Source organism: Macrobrachium nipponense, chromosome 36, assembly GCF_015104395.2.
Source record: "Macrobrachium nipponense isolate FS-2020 chromosome 36, ASM1510439v2, whole genome shotgun sequence".
Lineage (NCBI taxonomy): Eukaryota > Metazoa > Arthropoda > Malacostraca > Decapoda > Palaemonidae > Macrobrachium > Macrobrachium nipponense.
The window spans coordinates 59749944-59774943 of NC_087220.1; the positions used below are offsets into that span (position 1 = coordinate 59749944).

The following is a 25000-nucleotide window of genomic DNA, read 5'->3' on the forward strand; positions in this document are numbered from 1 at the left end:
AGAGAGAGAGAGAGAGAGAGAGAGAGAGAGAGAAATTCTTCCATCCTATCCAAATCAGTTACTTTATAAACTAGGTAATGATTCCCGGTTCCATTTGTAAATGTGTGTGTGTGTGTGTGTGTGTGTGAGAGAGAGAGAGAGAGAGAGAGAGAGAGAGAGAGAGAGAGAGAGAGAGAGAGAGAAGAGATAAATAATCTGCAATTATACCTCCTCAAGTAAAGTATATACAGCTTGCAACTATCAGATATAAGCTTATAAATAGAAAGAAATATAAAATAAGAAAAAAATACAAAAATTGACAAAATAAATGGAGAAAGCAGTAACTGATAAATGAGCAAGCAGCACATAAAACAAATACACGAAACGGAAGGGGATAGCTGCCCCCATTCAAAATGAATATACAATACCACGCTCCCTCTTTGTAAACAGAATTATGAAAGAAACGAAAAGCGGAAGTTTATACATTTAATATAACTCAATAAAACACAGACAAACAAACACACACACATACACACGACAGGAATAAGTACAGCAAGGAATTGCATCATCTTATATATTGGGGGAATGAATTGTCTACCACTCTATCAGAACCAAAAGATTGGGTTCGAATCCTGGATGGGCAGATAGATGAGCGAGCGCGCGCACACACACACAGAGAGAGAGAGAGAGAGAGAGAGAGAGAGAGAGAGAGAGATCCGAATGTTGATCAATAACAAATCACCAAAAAACCAAAGGAAACCTTTCCATAAACACTTCAGGTCTTTCTCACTGAATTAATTACACCGACTCACGAATATTAACACACAATCCCCCCCCCACACAAACAACTCGCCCCTCCCAGGGCGCGCACCTCCCACACACACCACACGCCAGCAGAGAGAGAAGAGAGAGAGAGAGAGAGAGATTACAAGAAATCCTCGTTTCCCAATCACCCTGCCATTAAGTAATTCAATTACACAACAAAATAAAATTCGCCTTCCGTCGAACCATTTTTTCCCCTTTCCCCCTCTCTCCTCACCTTCCAACTGAAGTATCAACAACAACAACAAACAACACAGCTGCGCCAAACGTCAGTCTCTCTCTCTCTCTCCTCTTCTCCTCCTCTTCTCTCTCTCTCCTCTCTCTATGCATGCAATCATTCTCAACTTTTTGCTTTTTTAACATATACACTTTTTTTCTAAAATCGATTTGCCCCGCCGAATTATTGAGAGAGAGAGGAAGGGAGAAGAGAGACGAGAAGAGAGAGATAGAGATTAGAGAGAGGTCGTGAGAGAGCGCACTCTTTACGGGATTATTACAACCTTGGGGGCGGGGTATCCAATGAGAGTAAAGCGGACGAATTTATAAATTTAAAAAAAAACAAGACAAAAGTCGAAATGAATCTTCCCTCTGAAACTGATTTAAAAAGAATAATAATGAAAAGCAAGTTAACTGCCTATGGATACATTCTCAAGTGACCACCGAGGGTGGGACATCTGCAGATGAGAGCGATCGGTGAAAGGGGGTAGTTTGATTTAATACATTTCAAATGGACCTAAGATTTATCCACGCTAACAAATGAAAGGAAAATAATTGTTGTTTTTAATTTTTCTTTTCTTTTCTCTCTCCTCTCGCTCTCTCTCATCCTCTCCTCTCCTGATTTCCGATGGGCAATCAAATCATTAGGATTAGAAATGAAAAAAAAAAAGTATTCCATCGATTCAAAGTAGTGCATTTCATAACTCTCTCTCTCTCTCTCTCTCCTCTCTCTCTCTTTCCCTCTTTCTCTCTCCTCCTCTCTCTCTCCTCTACTGTATAATATTGAAATACCTTACCATACAATACATACCATTCTATATATATATATATATATATAATATATATAATATCTATAATATATCGAGATAGAGGAGGAGGCAGAGAGAGAGGAGAGAGAGAGAGAGGAGAACAAATTTCAACCCCCCCCCCCTACCCAAATTTCCCATCCCACACGGACACAAAATAAGGTGGAAGAACCTCGCCAGAGGTGAAGAGAAAAAGGAAGTTGTAATTGAGAAAGAGTGGAGAGAGGAAAAATGAGAGCAAATGAATAAAAGCGAAACACAGAAACAGAACGATAAAAAAAATGCGAATGAAAAGGAAACTCGGAAAACGACGAAGGGGGAAAAATTAAATGAATGACCAGGAACGTTGGAAGAAGGGGGTTTTTTAATTTTGTGATTTCTAACTTGAGGATAGATAGAGAGAGAGAGCGAGAGTAGAGAGCGAGAGAGAGTAGAGAGAGCTGCAGTAAATTAATAACAATTAAACCAGGTGGTTTGGTTTTTAAAAAAACGGAACGAACAACACCACAGATGTCGCAGTGATATAACAATAAATTGAGAGCCGAGAGGAGAGGAAGAGGAAGAAGATGAGAAGAGAGAGAGGAGATCTTGAGAGAGGAGAGACGGGAGAAGTGAGAGAGAAGCCCATTTCAACATCGAATCAACCTTATGACGGAAAATTCCCAAAAACTCTCTCTAACTTCCGAGTTTCTCTTTAACGGTCCGTAACGAACTCAGGTCTCGATAGTATAAACTTTCCGGATTTAGACGTCGTATTAAGAGAGAGAGACATCCCCACTTCCGTATAAAGTGTGAGGAGGGGAAAGTTAGACAGGGCGAGAGAAAGTACGAGGGAGATGTTAAGAAAGGGGCGAGAGAAAGTACGAGGGAGATGTTAGGAAAAGGGCGAGAGAAAGTAGAAGGGAGATGTTAAGAAAGGGGTGAGAGAAAGTAGAAGGGAGATGTTAAGAAAGGGGTGAGAGAAAGTATAGAGGGAAGTTAGAAAGGGCACGAAAAAGTAAGAGGAAAAAGTCAGAATTGGCGATTGAAAGTATGAAAGGAAAGTTAGATCAGTGAGAAAGTATCAGAGTATTAAGCAAGTAGTGGGGGGAAAGTCAGAAAATGGCGAGAGAAAGAGGGAAGGGAAAGTCCGAAAAGAAAGTAAGTACGAGGGAAAAGTGAGGAAGGTTAGAAATTATGATGGGTGAAAACATAGAGGGACGGGGCGGCTAGGAAGTTATGGACGAAAAAGTTAGAAATAAGGGCAGGAGAAATGAGAAAGTGAGGACGAGGCTAAAAAGATCGAGAAAGTACGAAAGGAAACTTAGAAAGGAAAAGAAAAGTATGAGGCGATTTAAAATGCGTCAGAGATGTCCAAAATAATGCAGTCCATTGGTTGGGTACGAAATTCATCAAAGTTCAAGTCCATCTGAGAGAGTCAAAACAATTTAAGAGACGAGAGAGAAGAGAGAGAGAGAGAGAGAGATTGAGAGAGGATCGAGAGCATAGAGATGTATATGGGAGATAGGACCGGGTCGATAATCCCGAGGGTGACCCCGAAAATGGGAAGACGAAGCTTGGTTTTTTGGCGAAGAAAGGTGACTTCGAGCGATTTGCTTTGGGAACCTATGACCGCTTGGACAATCCTGGAATTCCGGAATTTACTGGAAGTGGGGGGGGGGGGGGGGGGGGACCTGAGAGAGAGAGAGAGAGAGAGGGCTGAAGAGGGTCCCCAAAATGAAGTGGTTTTTGCAAGAGGCCTTACAAGGAAGACACGAATCCAATTTGGAAGTCTTGACGAAAAGATGCAACTACTTTTTTTTTTGCTTTTCAAGCTCAAGTTAAAAAATTCAATATAAAAAATTAATTAATATTATTAATTATTATTATTATTATTATTCTTATTATTATTATTGATTATTTCTTATTATTATTAGTTATTATTATTGATTAGTTATTGATTATTATTAGTTTATTACCGCAATACTTAACGATTTTCCAGTCAAGTTGTAAATTTTTAATTTTGTATTTTTACGTTTACAGGTTGCCTGAGAGAGAACGGAGAAGACGAGAAGAACGAAGAGAGGAGAGAGAGATGAGAGAGAGATAGAGAGAGCATCACTGCGCCAATAAAACCTAAACATCACTTGGGAAACATTGCGAACATCTCAGACTCTTTGAGAGAGACGAAGAGAGGGGAAGAGAAGAGAGGAGATGAGAGAGAGAGAGAGAGAGAGAGAGAATAAAATTACGAATCCCAGCAGCAGCAGCAGCAGGAAATGATCGAACAGGGGAAATGGAGCGCACGGGCGCGCAAGCAAGCAAGCAGGCAGTCAGGAAGGCAATTTGGTTCCTCTACGCTGTCCCGAACTGCTGGTGCTATTAGAGTGGCAGAATTACCTCCAAACTCTACGGCGTCCAACTGCCCCATTTCACGCATCCCTGGTTTTCCCTGGCCATCTCTTTGGGACCGAGTGACCCTCCCTTACCTTGATTTGAGGAAAGCAAAAGTTGCTTTCTGCTGTCTCTGCTTTAAAGCGCATAGACAGACACACACGCACGCACACGCAAGCAGGCGGCAGGTAGGTCCAACCTCACGCTATTTATAGAGGCACAGATCAATGGCTGGGGGACTATATACCCTGGTTTGACTGAAGTCTAATGTCAGCTTTACATTTTATTTATATACAATTTTCTATGACGAAAAACCAGCTTATTCGTTCTAAAACAACCTAATAACAACAAAGAGACAAACAGCCACTCGGTAGGAATGTTAAGGCAGCTTTCTGTAACTTGGTTGACAAGCAAAAAAAAAAAATGCAAACAAATTTTTTACAAAGATATTTTTGGGGGAAATTTGAAAGTGCGACAATGCTTCAACTCCCAATTGAAGTAAGAAGGTAGTTCATATCTGCTTTTGAGATTTGATATGTGTTCCTATGAAGAAGAAGAGACTGGAGGAGCTTTTTTTTAGATGAGTAATTAAAACTGGTTAAAACAACTAAGAACTAACTTTTAGATTCATTTGTCTTGGAAGAAGCACTCAGGCTCAGTTGAAAACCCAATACCCACCCTTACAGGGTTCCTAAAGTCTGTCTCAAGATTTAAAAAAAATAACTTCACCGTTGGTAACCCACTCAGTCACTGACCAGACTCAAATTGCTTATATACACGGCAATTACTTTTTCTTTTTTTAGTCCCTTATAATAATTTCTTGGGGGCTTGATTATCAAAGGGCCGAATCGGATGAAACCCATTTTGCCAAACTATAACATTGACTCCCAACGGTTCTGTCTCAAGGTTCAGGCAATGACCTCCGCATTAGGGGTGGTGAACCCAGCCCAACCCAATCTCTCGCCAGAGTCTAATTGCTTATTTACAGGGAGCGAGACACCAACATATTGAGGCATATCAGGTCATCGGTTCTATTGTGTTAACAAATTTCCGAAGTCTTCCTGACGAGCAAAACAATCTTGAAAAAACAAACACACCTTTAATCAGGATTAATCAATAACAAGGGAGGGGAAAAACAACAAAACCAGCCAAACAACTACGGGGCGGGGGGGGCAAGAACCAACCATCCTCTCTCTCCTCCACTCCTTTCTTTACAACACGGAGATGAAGACGGCCCCAATTTGCGCTAATTGATGGAGTCATTAGCAAATTAGCGATTTCATTAAATCACAATCGTTCGCTTTCATAGCGAGTCTTCATTTTTCATCGACGGATTCAGTTTCTCTCTCTCTCTCTCTCTCTCTCTTCGTTCCTCCTCTCTCGTCTCTCCTCTTCTCTCTCTCTCTCTCTCTCTCTCTCTCTCTCTCTCTCTCTCGTTTTTATTCAAAGATTGATTGAATAGGGAAAGTTAATACATTCTCTCTTTCTTTTTTTCTATATGTAAATGGAGAGAGAGAGAGAGAGAGAGAGAGAGAGAGAGAGAGAGAGAGAGAGAGACCTTCTAACAAATAAAAACAACTTACAATCCGAGAACTGTCTCAGCCTAGAGTGCTTCTTTAAATTCCGAGATATGAGAGAGAGAGAGAGAGAGAGAGAGAGAGAGAGAGAGAGAGAGAGAGAGAGAGAGACTTCGTCGTCTCGATCCGAAGCCGTCTAATCAATGATTTGCGTCTTGGAGAAGCGTAAATCACTGTCCCATTTGGGCGCTGATGATCGCATTCTCTCATTTAGACAATTAGCATGGAATTAGCGTTCCATCTTCTGTTTATATTTTTATAATTACAGATTTTGTCTCTTCTCTGGCTGTCTATATATACAGGCACACACACACGACGAAAACATATATATATATATATATATATATATATATATATATATATATATATATATATATATATATATATATATGGTTGTGTGTATATATATATATATATATATATATATATATATATATAACGTACCTACTTATGTGTGTATATAAAGAAGGGAGAGAGCGACAGAGAGAGAAAGAGAGAGAACAATTCCTTTCTCTCATCTACATTTCCTTGTCTTTCATTTCACAAACACGACCATCTAATCATTCAGGTTATTTCTTCCAACATCATTAGTAATTTCCATATTAAACTTTCAAAGATTTCAGACTCATTCATAACCAATCATATCAATAAAGAATATATTATAACCATAATTATTAAAATAATCATTACAATAACATGAAAATGTTCTTTCGAAACAAACCAACATAAATGTTTCTCTAAACAGAGTTGACGTCTACACTTCACAGCTCTCTCTCTCTCTTCTCTCTCTCTCTCCTCTCTCTCTCTCTCTCTCTTCAGGCTACAAGCAGTCATCTCATTAAACCCTCCATCAACTTTACGGCCATCAAAAAAACAGCATACCTATCCCGGAGTGATGAACCTATCCCACCGAAGGTGGAATGAGTAAAGAGAGAATAAGAGGGAGTAAGAGGGAGTAAGGAGTGAAGACGTCTTTGATGTCAAGGAACACATACTCCCTCTTAAAGAAGATAACTCCTTTTGGGGGTGGGGGGTAGGGGGTAATAATGAAGCCAGTGGTAATGAAGAACCTTTGAAGCCTTTTGCAAAGTTCTCGGGAGAACGTGAATGTCGGTGTTTACATCACTAAAGGAAAGATGAACAATTGCTATGTTTATTGATCTATTATAAACTATTTTCCGCATTCTCTCTCAACTACAGCCTTGGTAAGGGTTCAAAAAGTGTCCTACAGTCGTTTATGCAGCCTCCAAAAGTACACTTTATAAGTATTTTTCTACTACTGTTAAAAAAAATTCTACTTTAATATCTTATATTGTCTTTTGTATGTGTACAACTAAATCGTTCAGCAATTTTATGTTATATTGTTTCTAAAGTTCTTCTGGAGAGAGAGAGAGAGAGAGAGAGAGAGAGACATCAAATCCCCCAGCAGTGAAAAATTACACTCAAGGTGACAAGGATTAAATCTATCTCTGGCAGTAAAACCCCAGAATCTTCACGCTTTACCAGAGAGAGAGAGAGAGAGAGAGAGAGAGAGAGAGAGAGAGAGAGAGAGAGTAGGCAAATACTCTTTCCCTCTTCAAGAACGACAAGACCAAAATAGAATATGAGTTGACCTTTTAAACTATCATTACATATGTGTGTGACTTAAACAGAGAGAGAGAGAGAGAGAGAGAGAGGAGAGAGAGAGTGTGTGTGTGTGTGTCTCTGAAGCTGTAAAAGAGGAAAAACCTTTAGGCTTATTATATATTTTCAAAATCCGGAAAGACTAACAACTCAGGCTTACTTACAATAATTAAACTCAATATATTCACAAAGACCTAAGAGGGCCTAAAACACAAAGACCCTCCACACAAAAGGCCTAAAAACCTAAGGCCTAAAAAACACAAAGGCCTAAATACACTACTTAAATGTTTTCCATTAAGGTTATTGTATATTTCAGAAAAAACAATGATAAAAATTGCGTTTACGTACTAAGAGAAGGGAAATCCAATAAATATGAGATAATTTCATGAGAGAGAGAGAGAGAGAGAGAGAGAGAGAGAGAGAGAGAGAGAGAGAGAGAGAGAGAGAGAGAGAGAGAGCCCTTTACATTTCATGAAACTTCAGAGTGGCTTTCAGAAGTTGAAAGGGTGAAAAAGTACTTGAAGTTGGGGAGACTGAGAGAAATACGAGAAGCATAAGAGAGAGAGAGAGAGAGAGAGAGAGAGAGAGAGAGAGAGAGCTCTTAAAAATCAGTTACAGCCCGTACCAATTCTTCAGGAAATCTGACTCCGAAATCATTCTTTGAAAAGCTGGTAGCAAAAAAAAAAAAAAAAAAAATCAATAAATAAAAGATGAGAAACAGAGAGCGCCAAAATGTATCAGTTTCTCAAAAATGTTCGAGTGCTTTCCATTTTCCACCGGACTATACTGAGATATTTTTGTCTTAAAAAAAAGAAAAAAAAAAGAAAAAAAAAAAAAAAAAAAAAAAAAAAAAAAAGGAAATTTTATACTCTCGCAGGATCAAAATTCTGTCGACAATTGTATCCCAAAATTCTAAAATGCTTTTTTGAAATTTCGAGCCGCCTAGACAGAAATTTCCATTCATACAAAGGCTCCAGATTATCTGTGATTTGACTGTGGAATACATATACCTACACTGTGACCTATCTATCAATACATAGAGAGCGTACTCCCATGTATTCGACGATATAGTTTTTGGTAAAAATAATTTTATTTCCTTAACTTACTGATTATCCTGCCATACAAAATTACCAGTGGTTACAAATTGACAATAATGATATTTAAATATATATATAAATATATATATATATATATATATATATATATATATATATATATATATATATATACATATACATATACATACATACTCTAGAATCCTTCTGTCAAAACAAGACTAAAACTTTGAGATATTGGACAAAAATCTATAAGCAAAAAGTAGGTATATATAACATACACTGACGTAACTCAGAAAGAAAGAGAGAGAGAGAGAGAGAGCCCGAGAGAGTAAGAGAGAGATCCACCTAGCCTTCATAAGACTCACCATCTTGCGCGCACGATCCAAGCAAATTGACGATGATCGGCTATATTTACGGCGCACAGCTAGATAAATGCTCGTGCGCGCGCGCAAGAGCGCGAGCATGTAAACTCCACTGTAAAATAGGAGGAGGAGGAGGAGGAAGGAGGAGGAGGAGGAGGAGAGGAGGAGGGGCGGGTGGAAAGGGGCTTGAGACACCAAATTTAAATTTACGACAATTTCTTAATATCTGATTGACGGGAGTTCCCTCCATCGGGTCCTCACTCAGTTTTAAGGAAGAATGAGTTCCACTCGGCTCTTCCACCCAGGCAGACCCCCCACCCCCAATCCACGCCCAACCAAACCCTAATCCTCAAGTGTCTTTTATCTAGATGAAGTTTGTTCGTAAGTCGAGGAATGTTTGTTTGCATCACGTACACCAAGAACATACAGGCACATACAAGCACTCAAAAGATTGTATGCATCATATACATATATATATATATATATATATATATATATATATCTATATATATATATATATATGTGTGTGTGTGTGTGTGTGTGTGTGTATTATATATATATATATATATATATATATATATATATACATTTTAATGTTAATCTCTCTCTCTCTCTCTCTCTCGCTCTCTCTCTCTCTCTCTCTCTCTCTCTCTCTCTCCTCTCTCAATTTTTAGCATCTGCTCCAAATCGACTCAGGAGTCACTAAAGGATAAAAAAAGCAGAGAGAGAAAAAAGAAAGTAAATAAGAGAGAGGCGGAAATGACATATACGAGAGAATCCTGTGCTGCAACGGATCCTTTTCTCTCTCTTATTTTATTCTCCTCCTCCGGAGGAGGACATACAGGAAATAGGGATCTCTCGTTCGCATCCTCCCATAGGACCGACCGATATCCTAAGGGGATTGGATTGGGGATTATTATTTTTTTTTTTTCTGGGGAAAATAATTCGCTACGTTACTGAACATCTTTTTTTTTACTTACATATTGGTGATTCAGACACACACAAATATATACATTCTCTCTCTCTCTCTCTCTCTCTCTCTCTCTCTCTCTCTCTCTCTCTCTCCTCACTATATATATATATATATATATATATATATATATCTATATATATATATATATAATATATATATAGTATATATCCTACGCCTCCACAATTTAATTTTTCTCTCTAAATCAAAATCTTATCAAATCTTCAAAATTAAAATATATCCAAAAATAAAATAAACATTAAATAAAATATCTTCGAAATAGAAAAACCAAAACCTTCAAAATAGAAAAAAATCTTCAAAAATAAAAAAATCTTCAAAATAAAAAAAAATTTCGAAATAAAACAAACCTTCAAAAATAAATAAAAAAAATAAAAACATAACTAAACATCACGTTACACTCCACATTTTTTTTTTTATTTTTAAATCTACTGACAAACCAACACGAGACATTATAATCAATACGCGTCAGAGTATTAACTAAATATTAATCATATACCCTCATTTTTTTCCCACACTCTGAAATGACAAATTAATTCTCTGGATGATTAAAACGGCATTAATTAATTTCAAAGATTTCCCTCCATCATTTCCGGTACTTTGATGTCGTCTCTCTAAAGGAAGGAATTGTTGTTGATATATATATATATATATATATATATATATATATATATTATATATTATATATAAATTAAATAAGTTAAATATTGCCTGCCAGGTGACCAGAGACACGAAGGTAGGTATAGAAATGACCTGGATAGACATAATGAGTCTACAATCATTCATAAGAATTAACCATTTTTTGAAAACTGAAAGGAAGATAAGAGCTGCATTTTATGATATAAAGATTAAGTTAATAATGTCTAATATAACAGCCATGATTTGATATCAGTATTAAGTTTATATAAATCAATAAATTACCCATGATTTGAAAAATGACAGGACTATAAAAGTTGAATTATATTATATGCAAATTAAGTTTATAACAAAAAGTATAGATGACCCATAATTTGCAAAATGAAAGGAATATAAGAGTCGCATTTCATTATATAGAGATTAAGTTAATAAGAACTGATATAACAGACATGATTTGATAATCATATTAAGTTTATAGTAAAAAATATAGATTACCCTTCATTTGTAAAGTGAAAGAACTATGAAAGTGGCACATTATTATAATATAAAGATTAAGTTGATAATGTCTAATATAAAAGCCGTGATTTGATATCCATATCAAGTTTATATTAATCAATAAAAAAGAATAGTTGGATCCCCATGTCTAATGAAAAAATAAAACCGTGATTTGATCTCCATATAGTTTTAAAATTCCATTTTATTATATCATATGCAAATTGAATTTATAACAAACAATAATGATTACCAAGATTTGAAAATTTAAAGCAAAATGAAACTTGTATTTAATTAAACAATGATTAACTTTTATAATAATAAAGAAGATCATACCTACGTTCTGAAAAATAACAAGATTATTAAAGTCGAGATAGCTAAACCCACTGCATTTGATAATAAAGAAACCAATAAAGAAACACGAAAGGAATGAACGAAATCCAGAAGAACTCACATAAAATTAAAACACATATAATTCACAGACCATATCAAAAACAGACCATTTCTTAATTAAGCTATTTCTAATTCATTCTCCTCCTAATATTTTCTGATAATGCAGGATTTATGTTCTTCATTTCATCTTAATATTCAATTTTAATATAAAAATTCGTAATAAATTTCATATGTAATTGCAGAATTTATGAAGACTCATAAATCACAGTTCACACGGCTTGAATCTCATGAGAGAGAGAGAGAGAGAGAGAGAGAGAGAGAGAGAGAGAGAAGAGAGAGAGAGAGAGAGAGAGAGAGATTTCATATTAAGTTCCTCGCTGTAATCCCCACCCATACACAGAGATTACCTATACACTATCACTAGCAATCAATACTAGAGAGAGAGAGAGAGAGAGAGAGGAGAGAGAGAGAGAGAGAGAGAGAGAGATAAGCAGGTCAGAATCCGTGGAACTGAAGGAAGTGACGGTAAAATGTCGGCATCGAGACAAAGACAAATGGCAGACAGGTTAACTGGGAGGAGGGGAGGAGGAGGAGGAGGAGGAGGAGGAGGAGAAAACATTATTCAAGAAATAACAAAATCGAGAGCCAATAAAAAGGTGAGGGGAAAACGAACTGAAAGAGAAAAGATAAAAATAAAAAAAAATTATAAATAAATAAATGAGTGAACACAAATGTAAGGTTTTAATTCAAGTACACGATAAACATTGTAGGATAAAATGAATCTGTAAAAACGTATGATGCATTATACCGTACACGTAAGATATAAAAAAATATCAATATTCATATCCTGTGTAATATTTCCTATCACCGAATAACAACAGTGAACAGTCCTTATGTGTATGTATGCATATATAAATATGTATAAAATATATGTATATATAAATAAAAATATGTGCATATATATACATATACATGGCTTTGTAATAAGGTCGAAACAGGTCAAGATTTAAAATAGTACGTTACGTTTTTCTTGTCATTGTTAGATGCATAAATCATGTCTAAATTAATGATAACTATATATATACATATATAAAATAAAATAAAAAAATTAAAAGAAAAAAAAAATCTTCAAATACTGAGAAAAAAAAAAAAAAAAAAAAAAAAAAAAAAAAAAAAAAAACTCACCACACCAAATCAGAGGAGAAAACACTTCGAGATCAACCCCCAATTCGTTCACTTCCCACCACATATTGAATTACCACCACCTCAGGTACCCCATCTACCCTTCTCAAAAGAAAATGGGGGTCCTGAACCCCCTTCCCCTCCACTTTCTTTCCATTTTTCCCTTCATTTCTTGTCAACAAGTTAATGAGAGGTCGGACCAAAGGGCCACTTCCGACATAAACAGGGTCCTCAGAATTATCAGCAAAGAGGTGATGGAGGATGGAGGGGGAGTGGGGGAACGGGGGAGGGATGGGGGGGCTTATAACCTTTAATTTGGAGAGTAAGTGGAAAATATAATGTAAGGGGGCGATGCATGTATGTATATGTACGCGTGTATATATATATATTTTCCTTGTATAGTATGTTGTTTATATATAATATATATATATATATATCTATATATATATATATATTATATAGATATAAGGTATATTATAGAGAGAGAAGGAGAGAGAACGAGAGACCCCGAGAGATGAGAGAGAGAGAGGGACAAGAGAGAGAGAGAGAGAGAGAGACATATCCAACAAAACTCCATGAAGCAGAACAAAACAGATAAATCCATATACAACTTCACTGTGAAAATGAGAGAAGCAACTTCCACAGATATAAAAATTAATTTCCACTGCATGAAAAAATACCAAACGAAAAATTAACAATGATTCATTAATAAAAAAGGGGACACTGTAACCTACAGACTGAGAGAGAGAGAGAGAGAGAGAGAGAGAGAGAGAGAGAGAGAGAGAGAGGCACAACCTTCTCTCGACCCTGAAGTAATACCTCATGTCAATATGCACCCGAGATTACAACCGGGTCACACAAGTGATTTACACTCATACGCTGAATTGCAATAAAGCCTTCCTCAAATCCACCCCCCCACCACAGTCCTTCCCCCCCCCCACACTAACCTTTCCTAATACCCGTCATATACACCCCCTCCCCTTCCCCCGCTTCTATATTCAGCGCCCATTCCTTTCCCCACTCCAGTTCAGAGAGAGAGAAAAAAAGGCGAAACTTGAAGTTGCAGAATGTAGTGCAATTTTTAGAGTATGTTTGTGAGACAGATCAACCGGGAGTCAATAAGATGAGGAATGTGTATGTATATATATACATGTATAACTGAATCACGAAAGTTTGGAACGTGATAAATGCATAAATGAAGGTATAAGCCACGAAGGAAAGATAAACGACCGAGTTTCTGCAAGATCTTTCGACTCAATGTCCTTTACTTGGCAGACAAACTGACTCACATGAGAATAATAACACACTAAAAGGAATGTTAATAAAAAATGGTCCCAAGGAAAGCAACAACATGATATATAAAATTCCATTTATGGACTGCCCCTCCTTTTATCTCGGACAGTCGAGCAAGGGCTTAGAATTAAGATTAAAACAGCATAAATATTCTGTCAAAACTGGGCAAACTTCTAATGCAATATTCATTCATTTAACATCTAATGCAATATTCATTCATTTAAGTGAAAACAACCACCAGATAAATTGGATTGGTAGTTCAGTAATTACAAGATCAAAAGATGTCTTATCACGAAATCTTTTAGAATCTGCCATAATACAACTTATTTCCCATTGTAATGTTAATATTAGTCGTGGCCTGTTTCATTTAGACCCTTGTATTTGTAACATGTTTAAGAATGAACTCAAAGATATAATTACAGACTTAAATACAAATTAGTGGCCTTATCTTTGTTGCATATGTATGTTTAATATGTTTTGTGAATAATTTATTGTTTACCAAAGATCTGAACGTGGTCAGCTGTCACCCTGTATAATCCATATATTGTCCCTGAATATGAGCAGTTAGACTTAATCTGTTTGTTCTTAAATTGTACCCATGTTTATGCTAGTTTAGAAAGGTTACTCGTTCTCCAGGTGTGTTGGATTCTAGTTACTAATCTCCTCATAATCCCTATCTGTCACTTATACGACCTTTCCTGAACTCTCAATTTTCTCATGTAAGTAAGTTTGTCTACTAAGTAAAGGACGTTGAGACGAAAGATCTTACAGAAACCCGGTTGTTTATCTTTCCTTCGTGGCTTATACCTTTATATATATACATTTGTGTATATAGCATGTGTATATGACTGTGTGTACATATATATATATATATATATAATATATATATATATATATATACACATGCATGTGTATATAGTATATGTGTATGTATATATGTATATATATATATAATATATATATATATATATATATATATATACTGTAAATAGATGAATTCTTGTCACTTAAACTCGTTTAATATCTAGTTCACTAGTCACACACACACACACACAAGATAGAGAGAGAGAGAGAGAGAGAGAGAGAGAGAGAGAGAGAGAGAGAGAGAGAGAGAGAGAGAGAGAGAATTTTCTATTTTCTACCTCATCTATCTTACTGAGCATCCATCTATGTAGGTTTAATCTTTGTTTCCTTGAAACGAACTTAATCCTAAATGCGCCTCTCTCTCTCTCTCTCTCTCTCTCTCTCTCTCTCTCTCTCTCTCTTTCTGTGTTTGTGTGTGTGTGAGCCTTTAATGTCAAAACGACATTGCAAACATGAGGCATTGACAACGGGCTACAATATCACTTCAATGCAGAAGCACGATCACCTGCCGTTTTGCAATATGAATCGGAGGCGGAGGCAGAGAGAGAGAGAGAGAGAGAGAGAGAGAGAGAGAGAGAGAGAGAGAGAGAGAGAGAGAGAGAGAGGGGGGGGGGGGGTTGCAATTTATTCTCCTTCATTCCTTGCACCTGCAGATTCAAATGTAAATTTTACTATAATTCAGGTTACAAATGGAAGTTTTTTCGTGGTGTATACTTTGTTTATCATAAATTAAGAGAGAGAGAGAGAGAGAGAGAGCATATTGGTTTATATAAATATAAAGATTATATATACATATATATAGTGTTCGTGTGTGTGTATTGTATACATACAAACACATACACAATACACACACACACACACACAATCTCCAGGCAGTGGAAACCCGCAGGAAATCAATGAACACATACCTTTAACACAATGGCCATTCGGCATTCACCAAGGATATATTAGACCTCATAATCCATCAAAACTAGCTCCCGCCCTGACAGCCAGCCAATAACAAACAGTCTATTGTTGAGGGGCTGATTCAGAAATGTAGTTTTTATTCGATTCGAGGAGGCTATGGTTGTGTATGTGTGTGATTTATTGCGATTTTCGCTTACCCGCGGAGTCAGCCTAAGAACTAGTTTGTTTTCGTTATTGTTATTGTTCTTGTTCTTGTTGTGGGGGAGGGGGGTAGGAAAGGGCTGCGTAAAAGCCTAAAAAGGTCTGAAAAAGGTGTTTTCCGTTGAGTGAAAGATACAGGAACTTTAGGATAGGATGTTTATGATTTATTTATTAGAATGAAAATTTAAATAATAAAGTGCATGTTAAAAGGTACAGAATCATTATTTCTAATAAAATATAGTGTATTTATTTTCATTTTCGTTGGTGAAACAACGCACTATCCAACCGTAGAGATTATAGCACGGATACGCGTCAAGACCAAGCTGTAGGTCGGATCACACCTTGTTTTCGTATGATTGGTGGAAGATAGATTTTTTCAACTCGTGGAAGATAAACTGCGTTATTGAGTGATGTATTTATCTTTTGTTTGTGATGATGTGAGTTACCATATTCTAATAAAATCGTATATTTTTTCAGTATTTGAAATACTAACACTTTCTATACAAGTGAATGAAATAAGTATGAGAACTCATAAAAGACCAAACCACTCTGACATTCAATACGTTAACAGGATACAATACACATAGACGATCTTTCTAGTCTGTAAAATAGCATCCAGAATATTATATATATACTATATATTACATAATATATTCTCTTTTAAAACCCACGTGGAATTTAAATAATTCCAATTTCCATTTTTTTCCCATGTTACATTATAAAATATGCTTCCCAAATGAAACGACACGACTGGAGATTGAAAAATGACGAATTAACATGACACAAGAGAACGTCAAGGGCAAACGGAAAATCCACAGAAAACGGGTATATTGAGAGAAGACGGATAAATACTAGACTGGTCGCATGGGGGACTATAGTGTAATGCAGTACCAAAAATAAATAAACTATATGTATGTATATATATACATATATATATATACATATATATATTATATATATATAAACAAAGAGGGAAAGAGAGAGAGAGAGAGAGAGGAGAGAGAGAGAGAGGTCTAGGAAATCTTTATAATAGCCAGACAATGGAAGTCACGATAAACTCTACGGTTGATACTACCCAAATTTCACTATCTTTTTCCATTTTTAACACAATTACATTGTCACCTTTATAATGACTAAAGATTATACATTCTACAGGACTCGCTACCGCGTTTCACCATCACCTATCTATAACATTATGTCACCATTAGAACAGCTGACCTTATCACCGTTTCACTATCTTTTTAATTGCCGTTAATACTGTTCACATTGATATGTCTGCAGTTAATTATAGTAATGGTATCCTATTATAAGGCCCACATATTTTCAACTCCAAATTATGCTCTCTTTAATAGGATCACAGTGTCCATTCATTAATAGGCTTATCATGAGATATATGCACATACAAATATATATATACACTCATAACTAATACATCTCCCTAACCAAACACCCCTTTCAATATTGTTTACAGAACCTAACTGCGAAAATAGAAAACCATGTATAAAGCAATCACAGAAAACGCGCCAAAACAGAAAATGGACCAAAACAAAACACGGAATCACGACAGAAAACGTGCGAAAATAGAAAACGAGCACAGAATCATAGAAAACGGACGCGCCTTCACGATCGGTTCACGATCGATAATATAACAGTAGTATTATTCGTTATTTGTTTCTGTGTTTTGTAATTAATGAGAGTAATTTAACATTATGGGTGTGCCAATCAATGATAGGGTTTTTAATGTACAGGATATCGTCTATAATAAGAGAAGTATTACAAATCATTCCAGCGTGGTATTTGCAATAATTCTTGATGATTTATCAATATATGAATGTCAATTATTGACAGGATTTATAATATGCAGAAAATATGTAAATAAATGACAGGGTCTTTAAATCACAATATATATATATATATATATATATAATTATATACATATATATAATATTTTACTGTCATTAAAATAAATAAAGATCAAGGCTCTTTTGCTTGTGGTAATATAAAAAGAAGTATTGCCTGTCATTTCAGTGTTTGTTTTGTAATATTTAATAATTATTATAACTATGTATATGTCAATCATTCACACGATTTTGAAAATACAATAAACTACCGTCAATAAACGAAATAATTATGAAGATTTTTTTCTAAATAAATAATCCAACGTGCCATGACGCATGACAAAATCTTGAACCTTACAAGTAACCACAAAAAAAAACACACAATTGAAAAACACTAAAGAAAAACATCACCTGGTCAACAAGGAAAAACACGAACACCTGCCAAAAACGTTCCTCATAATAAGAATCTCCTATATAAATAAATAAATAAATAAATAAAAAACTAACTTCCACCTGGATTCTGAATTCTTGTATTTTGAGAGTATTATTTAAAATTAATAATAATGAACTTGAAAATAAATCACCTTATGGATTCAGTTTGCATGTAAGAGGCAAAATTACTGAAAAGTAACAGGAAATAATTCAGGGGCAAATTTGTTGATAATTTCGTCAGGTGCACCTGATTTCAATTAAGGCTTTGTACAGAATTCAGAAGGAAATCAGTCTTGGTTTTTTAAAGAACATTAGTCATAAACCTTAAAGATATTAGTACAAACACAGAAAATTATACATAAAACGGTCTTACCTTTGATAAACAACCCAAATTTAAATAACAAATTGAAACAAACTACTTTAACTTCAATCACCAAGAAAAAACTAACCTTATTTCAATTACCAAAAATCATCTCTTTAATAATTTAAAAAATACTACCTTAATTAAAATAAAAAATATAAACGAACCATGTTAATTAAAATCACCCAAAAAAACACCATATCTTAATTACAAGAAAGTGTCTGTATTAAAATTAAAAACAAAAACTTACACTAATTAAGATTAAAGAAAAAACCTTTATTGAAATTACAAAAAACTAAACTTTAATGGAATAAAAAACTACGAGATGAAATAGAAAAAAAAAACTATCCAAATCTAGACTACAGAGAAAGAAGCTAACCTCACTGAAATTCCAAGTAAAAAAAAATAACCTAAATGAAATTACAAAGAAAAAACCTACATACCCTAACTGAAATTACAAAAAAAACCTATCCAAATCTTGACTACAAGGAAACAAGCTACCCTCACTGAAATTGCAAATAAAAAAAAATACCCTAAGTGAAATTACAAAGAAAAATCCTACCAACCCTAACTAGTTAAAAAAAAAAAAAACCTACCCTGATTAAAATTTACCAAAGAAAACAACCTACTCTAACTAAATTTACAAAAGACAAACACCTACTCAAACTAAAATCACAAAAGAAAAGAAACTACCCGAACTAAAATTACAAAAGAAAAAATATCCTAACAGAAAGTACAAAAGTACAAACATACCCAAATTTAAAATACAAAAAAAAAAAAATACCTCAGCTGAAAACATAAAAAAAGCTAAACATCCAACACTCACCCCAGGCTCAGCCTCTCCGTTGGTGTAAGGTCCCATCTGATCGACATTAGGGACCACTATCGGCCCAGGGCCTCCGCCTGCTGCCGCCGCCGCCGCCGCTGCAGCAGCAGCAGCTGCCGCAGAGGAGGACGAAGAAGGTGGGTACCCGTTCTGTAGGAGGCTCAGACGGCGTTCCAGTTCCTCGGGGTCGTTCAGGACTCGGGTCTCGACGATTGGAGCCGAGCGACCCATCTGTGGTGAGGTGGGGAATACTTGATTACGATTCTGCTGTCATTGGTAGGGATTCAAGGGGCTAAGGGATGGAATGGTGATCTAGGGGGGCTAAAGGTTGGGCTAGTGATCAAAGGGGCTAAGGGATGGAATGTTGCTGTAAGGGGCTAAGGGTTGAGGTGTTGATTTAAGAAGCTAAGGGATGGGATAGTGATTGCAGGGGGCTAAGGGTTACATTTACATTTTCCAGTGGCTTTAAGGGTTACTGCTGTGACTTAGGGTAATATTCCTACAATTAAAAACTAAACAACTTTCCTTTCAGAACTACCCACAAAACCTTATTTCCAAAAACATAAACTAAGGAAAATCTTAAATCATAAAAGCATCGACAACCTAGATATTGCGACGCCAGCCTTCACCAGCAGAAATCAATCAATCAATGAATGAGGGCCCCCAACTGACCTGGAAATCGGGAGAGGTGGGCTCGACAGGTCTCGCCACTATGAGTCGGACGTGGGACCCGGATTGCCTGAGGACGGTGGCGACCTGGTCGCTGCCCATACCCCGGAGGTTGACTTCCCCGATCTGCAGGATGTGGTCGCCGGATTGCAAGCGGGAGTCCTTCGGAATAAGGAGAGGATTGCCGTGTTATTTACGACCGTTTTGATGGTGGTAATAATAATCATAATGATGAATAATAATAATAATGATTTCATGGTAACAATTAATAATAAAAATAATTAAAAAAAGGGAAAGAAAATTTTAAAGCAAACTTAATAATAATAATAATAATAATAATAATAATAATAATAATAATAATAAATATTAACTTCATAATAATCATAAATAAAAGTAATAAAAAAAGGCAGAAAAAGAAAATTTAAAACGAACTTTAATAATAATAATAATAATAATAATAATAATAATAATAATAATAATAATATTTTGGAATGACATTACCCAAGAAACGTTTCTCCTCCCTACGGCGTTCCCATATACCAGTATACTAATAATACCAGTCTTTGATTAATAAAGCCTGTTCTGAATATAATACCATTTTCAGCATAAGCCCAAATACGAATATTGGCCAATTATTGCGAAATATCGCTGAGCCAGAAAAGTGAGTAATAAGAAAAATAGAAAAGATAATATATAAGATTAATTCGCTGAATTCTGCCATTTTATTCAACAGAATAATAACTAATAAATAATAATAATAATAATAATAATAAATAATACAATAAACAAGCATAATAATAAAATTAATAATAATAATAACAATAATAATAATAATAATAAAATAATAATGATTATGATAATTACTTCATTAATAACAATAAAAATCCACTTCATGATAATTAATATAAAAATAATAACAAAAATAGAGAAAGAAAAATTTAAAAGCGATCTTAATAATAATAATAAAATAATAATAATAATAATAATAATAATAACAATAATAATAATAATAATAATAATAATAATAATAATAATAATAATAATAATAATAATAGATATTAACTTCATGATAATTACTAATAAAAATAATTAAAAAAAATATAAAGAACATTTAAAAGCGAACATTATAATACTAATACTACTAATAATATTAACTTCATAATAATTAATAATAAAAATAATAATAAAAAGAGAAAGTAAATTTAAAAAACGAACTTGATGATGATGATAATAATAATAACATAAATAAAACTTCATGATAAACTTATAATGAAAAATTAATGACAAAAAGAAGAAGAAAGAAAATTTTAAAATTTAAATGAAAACTTATTAATAATATAAATAATAAGATAAATATAACCTTATAATAAAAATATTTATAATAATGATAATAAACAATAATAAGAAAAAGAATAAGAGGAAGATAAACTAAATAATAATAATAATAATAATAATGATAATAATAATATAATAATAATAATAATAATAATAATAACAACAACAACAAAAAAACAACAAAAAAAAACAAGTAGCAGCAGTATTATAACGTCTCAGTGAGAAAATATCACAAAATACTCGAAGCAAAAAGTTATTTTGACAGGAAAATATAAAATAAAATATCAACAACAGCTCCCGGTAAAATATGATCATCAAAATTTATATTTCCCTAAGGCAGGGTCGGGGAATCCCCCATTACAAAATACATGAGAGAGAGACAGAGAGAGAGAAAAAAAATTTTTTTTTTTTAACTAGGTATACAAAAGTGGATTAAGGATAATCCAGATTACATGAAAATAAAATAAAATAACAACTTGCAATCGGAGAGAGAGGAGAGAGAGATAGAGAGAGAGAGAGAGAGAGAGTACAAGGTTTCAGTGAAATAATGAAGATAATTTTTGCTAATCAAATATACTTACAAAAAATGAACAGAGAGCGAGAGAGGGAGAGAGAACGAGAGAGCCATCGAGAGAGAGAGAGAGAGAGACAAGGTTTCAGTTAAAAATAATGAAGATAATTTGCTAATCCAAATATAAGGTTAAGAGGAGAGAAGAGAGAGAGTGAGAGAGAGAGAGAGATGAGAGAGACGAGAGAGAGAGAGTACAAGGTCAAGTTTCATAAAATGAAGATAAAATTTGCTAAAAAAATATACTTAAAAAGAGAGAGAGAGAGAGAGAGAATAGGAGAGGAGAGAGAGGAGACGAGAGAGAGGGAAGAGAGAGAGAGAGTCAGGTTTTCGTAAAATAATGAAGATAAATTTGCTAATCAAAATATACTTAAAAAGAGAGAGAGGAGAGAGAGGAGAGAGAGAGAGAGAGAGACGAGACAAGGTTTCAGTAAAATAAGAAGATAATTTGGTATCAAATATACGAAAAGGAGAGAAAGAGAGAGAGAGAGAGGAGAGAGAGAGAGAGAGAGAGTAAAAGGTTTCAGTAAAATAATGAGGATAATTTGCTAATCAAATATACTAAAAAAAAAAAGAGAGAGAGAGAGAGAGAGAGGAGAGAGAGAGAGAGAGAGAGAGAGGAGAGAAGAGAGAGAACAAGGTTTCAGTTAAAAATAATGAAGATAAATTTGCTAATCAAATATACAAAAGAGAAGAGAGAGAGAGAGAGAGAGAGAGGAGGATGACGAAGAAGGAGGAGGAGAGAGAGAGAAGAGAGTAAAAGGTTTCAGTAAAATAATGAAGATAATTTTGCTAATCAAATATCCTTAAAAAGAGAGAGAGAGAGAGAGAGAGAGAGAGAGAGAGAGAGAGAGAGAGAGAGAGATGAGAGGAGAGAGGAGAACAAGGTTTCAGTAAAATAATGAAGATAATTTGCTAATCAAATATACTGAAAAGGAGAGAGAGAGACCTTACAGACCTTACAGACCTTACAATCTTGTTCGGGTTGCCCCAGGTCCCTCAGTGTGAGGCACCTCTAATGTCTACAGAGAGTGCTAGACATCTTCCGGTATATTTTGCATCTTCCAATCTTGGATGGTCTGGGATGCAGTTTAGCTATTTGTCGAGCTTATTCTTAAACACATCTACGCTCACTCCTGATATATCCTCAGATGAGCTGGCACGCATTGAATAGACGCTGCATTATCGATGCTGGTGCGTAGTGGATTAATGTCCTGTGTGCTTCCTTATTTTTCCTGGTATAGTTTTGGGCACTATTAATCTACCTCTGCTTGCTCTTCTGATATTTTTAGTTCCATGATATTTTCTGCTATTCCTTCTATCTGTTTCCATGCCTGAATTATCATGTAGCGTTCTCTTCTCCTTAGACTATATAATTTTAAGAATGTAGTCTTTCCAGTTAGTCTAGGTCCTTAACTTCTTCTATTCTAGCTGTAAAGGACCTTTGTACACTCTCTATTTGTGCAATATCCTTTTGATAGTGTGGGTACCATATCATATTGCAATATTCAAGTGGACTACGAACATATGTTTATTAAAGCATAAATCATGTGTTCAGCTTTTCTTGTTTTGAAGTGCCGTAACAAACATTCCATTTTTGCTTTACATTTGCCAACAGAGTTGCTATTTGATCATTGCATAAACATGTTCCTATTCATCATCACACCAAGGTCTTTAACTGCTTCCTTATTTGTGATGGTCTCATTATTAGGTCCTTATATGCATATAGCTTTCTTTCTCTGTCTCCATAATTTATTGATTCAAATTATCAGAGTTAAATACCATCCTATTTACCTCTGCCCAATCATATACTTTGTTAAGGTCTCTTTGTAGAGCGTTCCTATCTTCATCACAAGTAATTTCTCTACTTATTCTTGTGTCATCTGCGAAACTACTCACTACGAATCCTTAAACATTATTGTCTATGTCTTCAATCATAATAAACAAACAGTATTGCAGCTAACACCGTACTTGCGGCACACGGATATTACCTTGGCTTCATCCGATTTCTCGTCGTTTGCAATAACTATCTGTTTTCTGTGTGTAAAAATTCTTTTAACCATTTTCTACTTTATCCACGATGGTGTTTTCTAATTTTCTTCGCTAATATATTATGGTCTACTTTATCAAAAGCTTTTGCAAAGTCTAAATAAACCACATCTGTTTCATTTCCGCTTTTCATATTTTTGTTGAATATGTTCTCACGGTGGACTAACAGTTGGGTTTGTGTACTTTTTCCGGGTACGAAACCATGTTGTCCTTTATTAAACAAATTATTTTTTGTTTTATTAAATGTTTCATAATATTTTTCTTCATTACCCTTTCATACACTTTCATAATATGTGATGTTAGACTCACAGGCCTATAATTACTTGCTCTAGTCTTGATCCACTTTTGAAAGTAGGGGTAATATATGCTAATTTGTGCTCATCATATATCTTGCCGTATCTACACTTTGTCTTAATAATATTGCAAGTGGCTTTGCGATAGAATGAACTACTTTCTTTAACAAAATAGCAGGAATTCCATCAGGCCCTGCAGCAGCTCCATTTTTAATTTCATTAATAGCCTGCACAATATCAGCTTCATTAATATCTATGTCAGCTAAATATTCACTATTTCATCCCTTACTTCTATATCATTATCTTCATTATCTATTCTAGGGGTGAATTCTCTCTTATATCGTTCTGCCAGTATGTTGCAAATTTCCTTTTTTTCATTCGTTAATCTCCCTTCAATCTCAGAGGGCCTATTTCTATTCTTCTTTTATTCATCTTCTTCGCATATGAGTATAATAGTTTGGGTTTGCTGATATTTAATAGGGTGTTTTTTTCTTCAAGTCCCGTTTTCATTTTCTTTGATTGTATAATCTTTTGTTCTGCATTTTCTATCTTACTTTTTAGTCTATAACTTTCCATGCATTTTTTTCTTTGCAAGACCTTTTTTCCACTTTCTGATTTTCTGAACAAGATCCTTCTGTCTCTTGGTATGCATGAATGATGTTTACTTTTCTTCTTCGGTATATATTTTTTCCACTATTTTCTCCAATATTTTATATATATCTCCGTATTTACCCTTATGTCATCACTTACGAAAATGTTATCCAATCTTGTTTAATTCTTCATTAATTTCTGACCATTTTATATTTTTACTGTAGAAGTTGTATTTTCCATATCCTTCCCACTTTTCATTTCTTGCTT

General features: G+C 34.7%; 1 protein-coding gene across 1 annotated transcript in view; it reads right to left on the reverse strand.

The window, feature by feature from the left end:
- LOC135203464 (multiple PDZ domain protein-like) overlaps positions 1-25000 on the reverse strand; it is a 658890-nt gene that overhangs the window by 469318 nt on the left and 164572 nt on the right. Inside the window, 2 exon segments of the mRNA XM_064233189.1 lie at positions 19229-19459; positions 19901-20059. Of these exon segments, the coding sequence (XP_064089259.1) occupies positions 19229-19459; positions 19901-20059 (390 nt within the window).